At 41.3% G+C, this 12,066-nt stretch overlaps 1 protein-coding gene across 1 annotated transcript; it reads right to left on the bottom strand.

Moving 5' to 3' along the window:
* Positions 1-4: 4 nt before the first annotated feature.
* On the bottom strand, positions 5-11,981 carry emilin2b (elastin microfibril interfacer 2b). Its single transcript, XM_044177175.1, has 9 exons — positions 11,525-11,981; positions 11,199-11,324; positions 10,079-10,260; positions 8,159-9,946; positions 2,385-2,588; positions 2,242-2,298; positions 2,110-2,160; positions 1,908-2,024; positions 5-989 (listed from the first exon to the last, which is right to left on the bottom strand). Exons 1-9 carry the CDS (start codon positions 11,656-11,658, stop codon positions 655-657), a joined length of 2,994 nt encoding a protein of 997 aa, XP_044033110.1. The 5' UTR covers positions 11,659-11,981; the 3' UTR covers positions 5-654.
* Between the last annotated feature and the right edge of the window lie 85 nt (positions 11,982-12,066).

Genomic DNA, 12,066 nt, shown 5'->3' with positions numbered 1-12,066 from the left:
TGTCTTATGTTGGATGATGCTTTAATTAAAAAAAAACTATTTGAAAGAACAATCAAAGCTTATGTTGCACATTATTGACAATTTTAGCACAACAAGAAGGGGTGTGTGTGTGTGTGTGTGTGTGTGAGAGAGTGAGAGTGTGTGAGAGATACAGAAGTCACAGTTAGGACCAATAACACTAATGTCAAAGAATATCTGCAATAATGAAAACTAGCATGAACTGTAGGAAGTTCTTTCTGAGAACACTGTTACTGATTTCTGCCCAGTAAATAACAAATTGGATCAACTGGACTTAAACTTTTAGCACCAACAGTTCATTAACATCAGCAATGGCACTATGTGTTTTTAAATATTAAGGAAGAAACTCAGATTACAATTAAATGTTCAAGCAAAATATGTATTTGTAAGATCTAGGTCATAAACAGGACTCACACTCAACACACACTATATATTACTACTCATGATAGAAATAATCTTGTTTATTTAGAGACTAAAATTTTCCACTTTTTGTTGCTTGCCTTTTTTTCCTTCTGGTAAACAGATGTCTTTCCCTCCTCTGATAATACAATATCACTATTAGCTTTAGTGTTAATGCACACCATACTCCACTTATGGCTTATATAAAGGTGTCAGTTGTCTTTAAAAAGGGCAGGGCTACCGTTTTGATGGGCTGGGGTAAAGAAGCACAGCGCTGAAAGATGACAGGATCTCAGAGGAGGCTGAGATGGCGAGCTTTCCAGCAGTCACAACCAGTCCTGCTCGATCTCCTCTCCTCAGTGACAGAACCAGACTCAGTGAGGTTGAGCTGCTGCAGTTACACTGATCACGTGACAGCGGTGATGCTGCCGCTCCTGACAAGAAGCCTGTCGAGTCCAACCTCTGGATGCTGCGATTGGACACGGATAGGACAGCCTCAACCCTCTCACCGCGCTGGGCTGTGAGCACAGCAGTCACCAGGTAGCGGCCGTTTGTGGGAGCTGTGAAGATACCTGAGAACACAGGGAGATACACAGATTCTTACTAAAGGCAATAATTTGACATAAAATGATTCTTATGTCTGCCACTTTGGTCCAGACTAAAATATCTTAACAACTATTTGATGGATTCTTATGAAATTTTGTACCAACATTCATGGTCTCCAGAGGATTAATCCTACTGATTTTAGTGATCCCCTGATTCCTAGTGATTCCTCTAGTGCCACCATGAGGTTAACATTTTTGGTTTATAGTAAAATGTCTATTCAATGGATTGCCATGATATTTGGTACAAACCTTTATGTCCTCAAAATGAATCACTTTGATGATCTCTTTTCTTACTCATCAATTTGCTACATAATCAGGTCACAATTTTAGTTTGTCCAATACTTTGACTTAATATGCTAAACTCAAATTCCCATCAGCCTCAGCTGTACTTCGAGTTAAGTGCTAATCAGCAAAATTAGTATGCTAACACACTAAACTAACATGGTGACAATGGTAAACATCTGCTAAACATCTGCATGTTAGCATGATTATGTTAGCTTTTAACTCAAATTGACAATTTTGATAATCTATTAATTGTTTAAGCAGTTTGTGAAGCAAATATGACAAACATTGCTGGTTTCAGCATCTTAGATGTGAATATTTGCTGCTTTTCTCTCTTTCATGCCATATCACTCTAGCAGCTTGTCGGTTGAACAAAAGAAGCATGTCACTTTGGGTTTCTGGTTAATTGTGATGGGCATTATTCACATTATTTCATACATTTTATTGACTAAACAATTAATCAGTTGATTGACAAAATAATCATCAGATCAATTGATCAAATTGAATTCACAAACTGCAAACTGAAATTTACAGTTACAAACTGGAGTAAAATGTAGGTTTATGCTTCATTGTTTGGGCCAGTGAGACTGTGGTTACAGTTACCTGTATGAGCGTCATAGTGTCCTCCATCGTTGACCAGAACCTTATCAAATCGAATAATTCCGATCTCTCCCTGGATTGGCGGAAGAGTCAGACCAGCTGAGAACGACACTGTCTCACCTGAACACAGGAAAGGAAACATCACACACACTAACAAACATTATATTAAGAGAGTCAGGAACCTGTATAAAGAATACATTCTGACCTGAAGCCATGGCAGGTTCATGTGGTGATGGTCTGTGGGGCATGTTCACATCTGTTGATCAAAAGAAAAGTTTCATCTGCTCTTTGAAGGCTCAGTTGTGATGCAGCACAGAAAAGTTAAGAGAGTATTTACCTGAGATGAGTGGCGTGCTGGGCTTTAGTGAGTCAGTGGATCTGACGTGGGGGGACGCTTGGAAATAAAACAAAGATGAGACACATGAAACAGTGCTGGGAAACATGGAGGGCAGAGTAAATGTACACGTATGTGTGTCTCACCTGGAGCTCCAGCAAAACCCTGAACGGGCATCATGCTGCCATCGGTCCCCTTGGACAACTTGGACGAGCTCATCTTGCCGGGGGGTCCCACCTCTCCAGTCTCCATCACAGGTGGCTGTGGGAGGGAGGCGTCCAGGGGACCAACCGGCACTGTGAGCCTCGTAATTGAACCCTGTCCTGCGTCCTCCACAGCAACATGAACACCTGAAAAAGACATGGAGTGAGAAATGGGTCAGAGGCTGCAAGTCAGACAGACACAGATGCAGGGTCAGATGGTTGGAGGTCAGATGTGTTAACAAACCAGCTGGTTACGACTCACTCCTATAACTCTGTAAAACATAAACCCAGTCAAAAACATTTCAAGTATGAGCACAAGATAAGAGTTTTCTTTTTGTAAGCCTGGAGTCTTACTACTGGGACATAAAGGTATGAACTGACCTTTGGGTCAAACTGCAGTTATCTTCACCTTATCTTCACTTATATATTTTTCAGTTATCTTTCTCAGAGACATTTCGACATGTTAAACAGCTGTAACTTATATCATTCACAATAGCTGCCAGTGTCCTAGCATTGTCCATGCTGACTCACTGGAATGACAGAATCTGCTGTGAAAAAAGTCTTTTGAAGATAATAGAAATAATAATTTTCACTCTTGTGTACATAATATGTACACCTTATAATATGAAGAGATAAGTGTAACCCTACACTCAACTCTCCAAATAGTGGTGGGTGGCATGGAGAAAATATTCTGTCATGGTGTATAGAAATTATAGGAATATATGATTGATGCAAAATGCTGGAAATCTGATATTGCTATAAAGCAGTCCTGCACACTGATTTGCAACAAAGCGCCAAAAAAATAAATTTGAAAAACTCAACAGCAATGTCTCTTTCTAGAAATCATGATGCGGTTACTCAAGATAATCCACAGATTTGTTGTGAGCAGTTTCATGTAGGAACTATTTTCTTTCTGCCGATAGTTCCTACATGAAGCTGCTCACAACAAGGTCAAGTTGAGTTTTTCAAATGTATTTTTTTGGCACTTTGAGCGCCACCAGCCGAGGGCCATATAGTCCCATTATATAAAAAAAGTCAGACATCTCTATGGCTGATATCTCCAAAACTTGGCAACTCACACCAAAAAAATCTAGATCTAGATAAATAGCACTACAGATAAGAGGAAAAATATGTATTTTTGATTTTGGAGTGAACTGTCCCTTTAACAGTCATACCACCCCACCATACCTCCAATACAACTCTACTGCAAACTGTGGTCTAAAATGTATAATACATTTTAAATTAAATGCATACCTCTCTGACACAGTCTCAACAGAAACAAAAAAATGATAGGTTTCACAACAGTTGTATTTACTGGACGGCTTTTCTTTTTTAATTTGAATGACACTGTCAGCTACTCCTTTTTCCTGCCTCAGTTTCACATGAAGCAGTTCCACAATGTTATTTGAAAACATCCCAAATTAGAATCTTAACTCAACATGTTTCAAACTTTTGAAATGACTTGTTTGCACTAACAAATATTGACAAACCTCACAGGAATAACATGTAATCATATTTTATGTTGTATTTCCACCTTTTCACTTTTCCAGAAACATGCAATTGTTCTTATGTTTATGGTAGGACAAAGACTGAGTGATTATCCCATCATATGGTGATCAGCTCTGAACTACAACTACCGCTGCATTCCTGAGAACCACCGCTGAGACGAACGCTGGAGTTTATCAACAAATCAACCCTCCTGGCTGGGGGCACAGACTCACTTTTACCCTCTGGTCTACAGGCCAAAAGGAAAACCAGCACATAAAAGGCATACCAGCAGCATACCAAGGCATGGCCACATGTTCAATCACCAGACAGCTTGTCCCCTCACCCCGGGGAAAAGGGCAATTTAGTATAGACGCCAGAGAAGTCTGCCTGTTAAACACAACATGTGAAGAGGAACTGAAACTAAAACAGCACAGGGGGTAAAGTCTGCGTATACACACATGTGCGTGTGTTTCACTGGTCTGTGTTTGTTAGTCTTGTCGCTCCTCATATAAAGCGAGGTATGTGCTCCAGTGAGTAGTCTTGGATGGGAGGGATTCAAAACTGATTTCAGACCCAGTGCCACAAGGATAAAAGAGGCAAACATGGGATGGATGTATGTATGCGAGTTTTTGTCATAATGTAAGAGGTGAGCTGTAAACAAATGCAGCTGGATCTGCTGTCGACCACAATTTAGTATCCTTCCACCAAAGCAGCATGGGAAACCCTACCTTTGTTGTTAGTCAGTTCCAGATTACAACAACCCCTTGTATCACAAGAATGGCCACTTTCCGCATTACACACCACATAATAATGACTGCACAGCAATTTTGTGCGTGTCACTGTTTGCCAAAACAAACAGGGCTCTTAAGACTTTGATTTAGAAATACATAAATCCAACCTCAGAGCAGAACTCAGAAGATAAAAAATGAGATACTACATTTTTTACGTCAGATAATGTAACACCTACTCTGTCAGGATAACGGGCTATAAAATGAGCAGCCACCAAATGACGCAGGCTTTATTGTTCTTGAGGGCTTTCTGTCAGGTCCTGTCTTGTTTTTGGTTCATGGGGTTATCATGTTTGACCACTGAACAGAGTGTGTCACACTGTTGGGAAGTCACTTTATCTCTCATAGGTCATTGACCTACCATCTTAACCTTCTTGTCAGAAGCAGGAAAGCATGCTTACTTATCTGAGAACGTCCCCATAATAGAGCTCTACGATGCTGTTTTAAGTGAGTTGAGGCCACCTTGTCAAACACAATGAGAAGGGTGTGCTTTAATGGAAGTAAAGGGATTAGGAAACATACATTTTACATATGTGCACTAAAAAACTGAGGAAGTGGCGCTATGTAGTGTATGGCTCCACATATGTAAATACTGGCAATACAGTTTTGTTTTTGGGATTAATTATTTATTGAGTTTTTCAAACAGCCAAGGTCTTCATCAGCAGATGGAGTTTGCTCAGTTGACATAGATGAAAACTGTCAGATGTGGTGGAAAGCTCCCAATAAAGCTTGTGCTGATGAAGAACATGAGATGTGATCCAAGGCTCAGAAAAAAAGCTATTAAGTGGACCTTGTATTGAGATTTTTTGGTACAACTTTCTAATAACTTTATAGAGGGTTTATATGTTGTAACTAATGGCTTTATTCATAGTTAATAAATAATTTACTAATGCTTAATACATCAGTTATAAGCCATTAATAACAAGAATTTGGGGTTGCCAAGTCGTGAAAAATCCCTGTTTTATCCTCCACATTTGATTTATCTTTTCAGATAGCTATTTAGTTAATCAGGTAGACACATTAATGGACCACTTATCTTTTGGAAAAAACATGCAGAGTTTCTGGACCAAAATCTATTTATTAACAACTTTATTAACAATATTTATAACTCTAGACTTGATGGCTTATAAGAAAGTATTTCTTAAAAGATTACTGACATTTATAACTGCCTTCTTACCAAACAAAAAGACACCAAACACTAGCCAGAAAGATTTTTCATAACCTGGCAACACAAACGTTGCTCTTAATGGATTATAACTGATCTATAAGGCATTATTAAATGATTGATTAACCATTAGTAAAGCCATTAGCAACAACTTTTATAGATGGTGCCTTGTTAGAAAGTGGTGCCGATAAACTACTTTTTCCAAGGTCAAGAATTGACTTTCATGCTCAGTTTTTTTCTCAACTTTGAGCAGCTCTAGCTGTAACTCACATTCACTGGAAATATGTGGCCTACTGCTGAATGAAGAAATCGGTTTTTAAACAAAACCCCAGTGGCTTATGTATTTCTTTCATGATATGTCAACAAGCTATAATAAATTAAAACGAGAATGATGATTAGTATGCACTGAAAGAAACACAATAATTTCAAGAGTGACATATTGCATCTCTCTTCATCCCTTTCCTGACCCTCTCATTTAAGGTTAACAACCGGTATGACATCATGGTAAACACACTGACAAATGGCCCTTGGGACCTCTGGTGCAGCTTTGAGCGTTCACACTGTTTATTTGAGCAGAAAAGGATCTCAGCCATGGAAGTTAAAAAAATTTGAGAAAACTGCAGATGGAACTGAAGACACAAGAGTAAAATAAAGCACTGAAGAGGGTGTGAGGAAAAAGGAGATCCAGTAGCACCTAATCTAAACACACTGAAGCTCTTGGCTCTGAAATAAAGACGCCCATGAGTGTCCCCTATGAGTGGATCATTGATAAGCTGTGGGTCTCTCTGTAATGGGCTCCTCCGAGCAGCATTTTCCAGTCTCTTCAGATAAGTAGGGGGAGAGACAGTGGGATAAGGCAGCTGGCAGGGCAAAGACAAACAGGGAGCCAAAGTTTTTACAGAGCCAGTGGTCAGAATGGCCCCTGTAACATCGCTGAGCATGAGTGGAAATCATGAATAATTGTGCTCCCACTTGCAAAACTTCCCAATGACATAATGATGAATTAAATGCCATATTATGACAAAAACCATGGGGTGGAGTGGCAACATGTCCCAGTCGTCACAGATTGGCAAAAATGACAAAACCGGCATCTCAGAGCTAGAGAGATGAATCAGAAGCAAAACTGAAAATATATCTTGATGCAAAGCCTTTTGTCTGACTTGGACCGGAACCAGAACAAGAACCAGGAATATTTTATTTCAGCTCACCTCCCATGAGATTCTGGACTGGATCATATGCTACATCACCTTCCCCATAAACCAGTGACTGCAAACTAGCCAGTCCCAGAGGAAGAGACTCTGCTCGTAAACATTATGGCCGTGCTTCTAGTTCACATTTACAACTGTGAAAGTCAGAGAAGTCCAGCTCGGTCTCACAGGCAACATTAATGAACAGACTCATACAAGAAGTATGCCACATATGCACTGATATGAAAATCTATTCTCTCAAATATGCTTACAGCAACAAAGCTAAGTCTTACAATAACATCCAGCATTAATGATAAACAAATAGCTAACGATCCACATGATATTAAACTAGGTGATCACCCTGATGTTATAACATTTTAAACCCAGAAAAACTATACATACACATGTAGAGTTTATGGACAAACACACACATAAATGCAAACTTGGAAGCACAAAAAAGCCAAGTGAGCAAAGTCTTTATGCCAAGGCATTGCTCAACACAAGTGGGGTCTATTAAATCAAGCATGTGTCTTCAATAAACCCTGCCTCCTTTAACTGAGAACATGGTTAAATGAAAATCCAACTCTCACTCAAACACCGAAACACACCCCAATATTGCAGCCTGTCTAATAATACAGCCAGCCTGTGATATACAAATGGACTCCAGTCCAAGAAATGATCCAAAAGATTGGGAAATATTACAGCTATTTGATTGATCTCAAGCTTCTAATATTGAAACTTTTGTGGATAATAAATCAGACTTGCCTGATATAAACCTGGAAAACATTGGTTTAAAGCGAGACTATGTAACTTTTGCTGAATAGAGGACACTGTGGCCACAAGTGACATTAATGTTCGTTATATAGTAGTAACATTAGCCATGATAAGCTAGTGGTCATACCAGACCAAGTAAGGCTGTAGCAACAAAACCCTTGAGTGTATTGACTTGAGCAAAGGTGTGTTTTATTGCTGAGGGATTCAACTTTTCATTTGTAAGAAGGAGAATGTCTTATTTATTTTTTCAAAAGTTACATAATGTCGCTTTAAATCATGGGGTAAGGGGTTTGCCTTACAGTACCTACAGCTTACCTGTCTTCCCAGGATTGCTGTTCGATAGCACCTGGAGGTCTCTGGCTACATTAGAGATGTGGTTCTGGAGGTTCTGACAAGTTCCCCTCAGTCCTCCAATATCTCGGGCATGAGCTCTAACTGTACCATTTAGCTGGTTGACACAAGTCCACAACCCAGTGACGTGTTTATTCAGACCCTCTTTGATCCTCTGGAGGCTACTGGAGATAGGGTCCAGCTTGCCGCATAAACTTTCCACACTAACAATGCGGCTGTCCATGTGGGCAATCTCCTTCCCGACATCTTCTGTTTGTTCCCTGCAGTGGTCGGCCTCGGCTTTCACCTCCCTGCCCAGTTCGGCCAATCGGTTTCTCAGCTCATGATGCTGAGTCCTGTGGAGCTCCATAAGGTCCGTGGCCTCGTGGTCAGCCTCTGTTTTAACTTGACCCCATGTGGAGTTGAGACTCTGCAAAGTCTGAGACTGATGGTGGACTACATCTGATAGTGAGTCCTCCAACCTGCCCACATGCCCTCTCAGAGAGCTCAACTCACCATGTACGTTCTCGATGCTAGTGCTGTAGTCGATGAGTTGCCCCTCCATGGCTCTAAGGCCATTTATCTGGACTTTTAGACTAGTCTCCATAGCATCTACAGCAGTTCTGCAGCTGTGGAAGTCTTGTTGAATGTTCTCTACAACAGTCAAATTAGCCTTGCACTCCTTTGAGCACAGCTGGTCCAAGACATTGAATCGATGCTCCAGAGTTTGAACAGAGCCCTTTAAAGATTTAATGTCCGTCTGCAGAGCATCCTGACTCTCTGGCTGACCAGATGGGAAATTGGTGCTTGTATCTACCAACAGGGTGGTGAGTCTGTCTTCCATGGAGGCCAGCTTGTCCTCCAGAGTCTCCCTCAGGTTTTTGATGGCCTCTGCCCCTTCTTTTTTCAGCTTCTCCTCCACAGTGAGGCACTGGGCTGCTACAGTCTTCTCAGATGAGTTCAGACGGATCTCAAGGTTCTCCACATGAGCCAAAACATAGTCAGATAGCCGGGTGTCTTCTTTTTCTGGATCAACCAGCCTGGTCTTAAGGTCCTGGATCTCACTGCGGAGGTCACTTTCCTTTGAGTCCATGAGCTCAGCCAAGCTGAGGTAGTTGGCTTCCTGTCCCTCACACTCCTCCTGAACTGACAGGATTTTATAATCGCACGAGTTCTTCAAGTCTGCCAGTTTGATTTCCATGCCCTCCAGTAACTCCTCTCTCAGAGCACGGATCTTCTCGTCCAGGTAGCCACGCAGGTCTGCGTTACTGGTTGGGGCTGCAGGAGGGGGGGTGGACAGCTGGTTCTGGGCAGCCTCCATTAACAGATGAATTTGCCTGTCATGACGGTTGACACGGCCCAGCAGGTCATCCAGGGTATTGCTCTTGGACTCCAGATCGTCTGTGACCTGGCTGATCTTGTTCATGACCTCGTCCATCTGCGTTGTCTCGCGCACAAAAGAGAAGTCCTGCACTTGAATGGTTTGGGTCTCTGCTCCCCTCGCACTGGCAGGCTGTCTGAAGTCATTGAGGAGCGTAACTAGCATTTTACTGGCGTCCTCTTGGAAATCCAGTCTCAGATTGGAGGACATGTCTGTCATTCTTGCCTGCATGTCCAGGACCATCTGGGACAGTCGCTGGACCTCCTCCTCCAGGTGTTGTGCACTTTGAGATCCTCCATGACCCCCCAGTGGCCTGTGACCTGTCTGACCTCCAAACTGCCCCTCCCCTCCCACTGGATGGTTCCTCTGGCCCTCTGTTCGCTGTTCTGGAGCTATAGTGACAAATAACAGAGGGTTGGGAAACAGGAATATGAACGCTTTTATTCTGACATTTTGCCAGCAGTTACGTACTTGTTTAACATATTTTCATGCAAGATTTCCTTAGTTATAATCATGTCTTTCACCTTGTTGGACTGGAATATGTCCAGAGGAAGAAGGAGCGTGAGGGACACGCTCCACTTGGAGTAGCTTTATGTCTTTCACCTCCCTGCAGTCGTGGCCCTGGTACCCCGGGCAGCACCTCCACTCCAGCTCTGTTACAGTCTTGTATGCAATCTTATACATGGGCCTAAAGTGTGTCCGATATCTAGAAGCATTTAACAAATGAAGGCATGAATACATTCTCTTTTTCAAAAATTCAACGATGCTGTATAATGATTTGGTTTATAGTGTGACAAAATAATTCTGCCCATTAAATGCTCAATATGAGACTGCGCAACTCCACATACAATACAATATAAACTTGGAATCACAGTGCAATAAAATTTGTTTGTTGACAACTAAGACTAGATGATCACCAGTCGCATTTGCAATTAATTAATCAAGCAGTTGGCAGGAAGCAGCTAAAGACTTTCCACCACTTCCACTCATGAGGACATTGTTGGCCCACATGGCCCTGCAACTCGATGATTAACTGCATCTCTCGTGTTTGTTTCTCAGTGAACGTTGAAGCAAAACAAAAGGCAAAGTCAGAGTAATGTGGTTCCATGTTTGCCATTCATGAAGATTCAACACAGATGCCTGAACAATCAGGCCTTTTGCTTTATAAATCATGTTTTTATTAAGATTCTCCTAAGAGTAAATTTCATTTATATTAGTCCCTATTAAGAGCCATTCATTTCAAGAAAAGTAACACCAAACTTAAGGCAAACAAGTGCATTGTAATTATGAAATAATGCAGATTCACTAACATACTAACATAAGAAAATAAAATCTATACTACAATACACATTAGAAGTATAGTACAACAACACAACTGTAAAGCACATTTACTAGAACACATGGGGAATGTTTAGGAACTTTATACCCAACAAGACTATAAAAATATAAAATAGACAGCTCAGCCCTAACCTCACTACCTCAGATTTACAACTGACCAAGCCCAAAATGCTTATTAATATCACAGTAATTTTTGTCAGTGCATCAATACATACTGTATCATAATAGCAACAGTATTGCCTCACGTTGTTAAAAATACAAACAGCAAAGAAAATCCGCTCTCCACTCAGTTTCCTGGGAACTTACATCACTTGTTGCGCACAGTTTGGCAGCTCCAGTGGACACGGTAGAACCTCTGGCTGCACGAAACTCTCCGTGCCTCCCACGACGGCACAGCTCACGTTCTTGTGCACAACATAGGCGCACCAGTTTCTGCAGAAAACCACCGGTTAATCACTCCTGATGTATAAAGCTGCGGTGCGTGTTCACTGCATGGATTACTTTTCCACGAGTGAGTGAATGCTTAAATTTACGCACAGAAGAGGATAAATGCGACGCTTAAATCAGTCATTAAAATAAACGAGTTTTTCAACATGTAAACATGATAAACTACAGAAATCCAGATCACTCACTTATTTCTCTGACGTGTTTCGGTGCCAGAATACGCGTTGCCCTGGAACATGCTATGTTGGAAAGGTGATCCACTAATGAGAGGAACAGTTATTAAAACGTGAATAAGTGGCAGTCCACAGAGTCCGCGCTTCATGGTTAAAATAATTTTTAAAAACCCTCCAGTATCTTTTCAAATTGTACTCAGTAGTGAAGGTCCGTGGTCCAGTGATCAATGAAGTCACCGCGGGTTGTTCCCTCTGTAGTGCGCAGACCTCCTTCCAGATGGAAGATTGGATGTGACGTTTCGGGACACCCTCCAATACTGACAGATGCCTTTTTCCTTTTTCTCAGAACACACACACCAAAGCCAACATCCAACTCTCTTTCGGCATCTAAAAACACAATGTCATAGGCCTACATAATTTCCGGAGGCCTACATTGGATAATGATTGTCTTTGTTTCGAAAAGGCACCATAATTATCCCGTGCGTAAAATGTACGCGCCTGACAGTGTCTGTACGCCCACATCCATCAAACTAAGATTTTTTAAATTTTATATCACT

This window comes from Siniperca chuatsi, linkage group LG19, assembly GCF_020085105.1.
Source record: "Siniperca chuatsi isolate FFG_IHB_CAS linkage group LG19, ASM2008510v1, whole genome shotgun sequence".
In the NCBI taxonomy this organism is placed as follows: Eukaryota; Metazoa; Chordata; class Actinopteri; order Centrarchiformes; family Sinipercidae; genus Siniperca; species Siniperca chuatsi.
Note: the sequence above shows the minus strand (reverse complement) of the source record. Positions and strands in the feature narration are given on the sequence as shown.

Excerpts from the sequence above, each read along its gene's own strand:
- emilin2b (XM_044177175.1), bottom strand. The coding sequence starts at position 11,658 with ATGAAGCGCGGACTCTGTGGACTGCCACTTATTCACGTTTTAATAACT. Across the intron at positions 11,325-11,524 it reads GAAACACGTCAGAGAAATAA|AAACTGGTGCGCCTATGTTG; the intron begins GTGAGTGATCTG and ends GGTTTTCTGCAG. Across the intron at positions 2,299-2,384 it reads GGGTTTTGCTGGAGCTCCAG|CGTCCCCCCACGTCAGATCC; the intron begins GTGAGACACACA and ends TTTATTTCCAAG.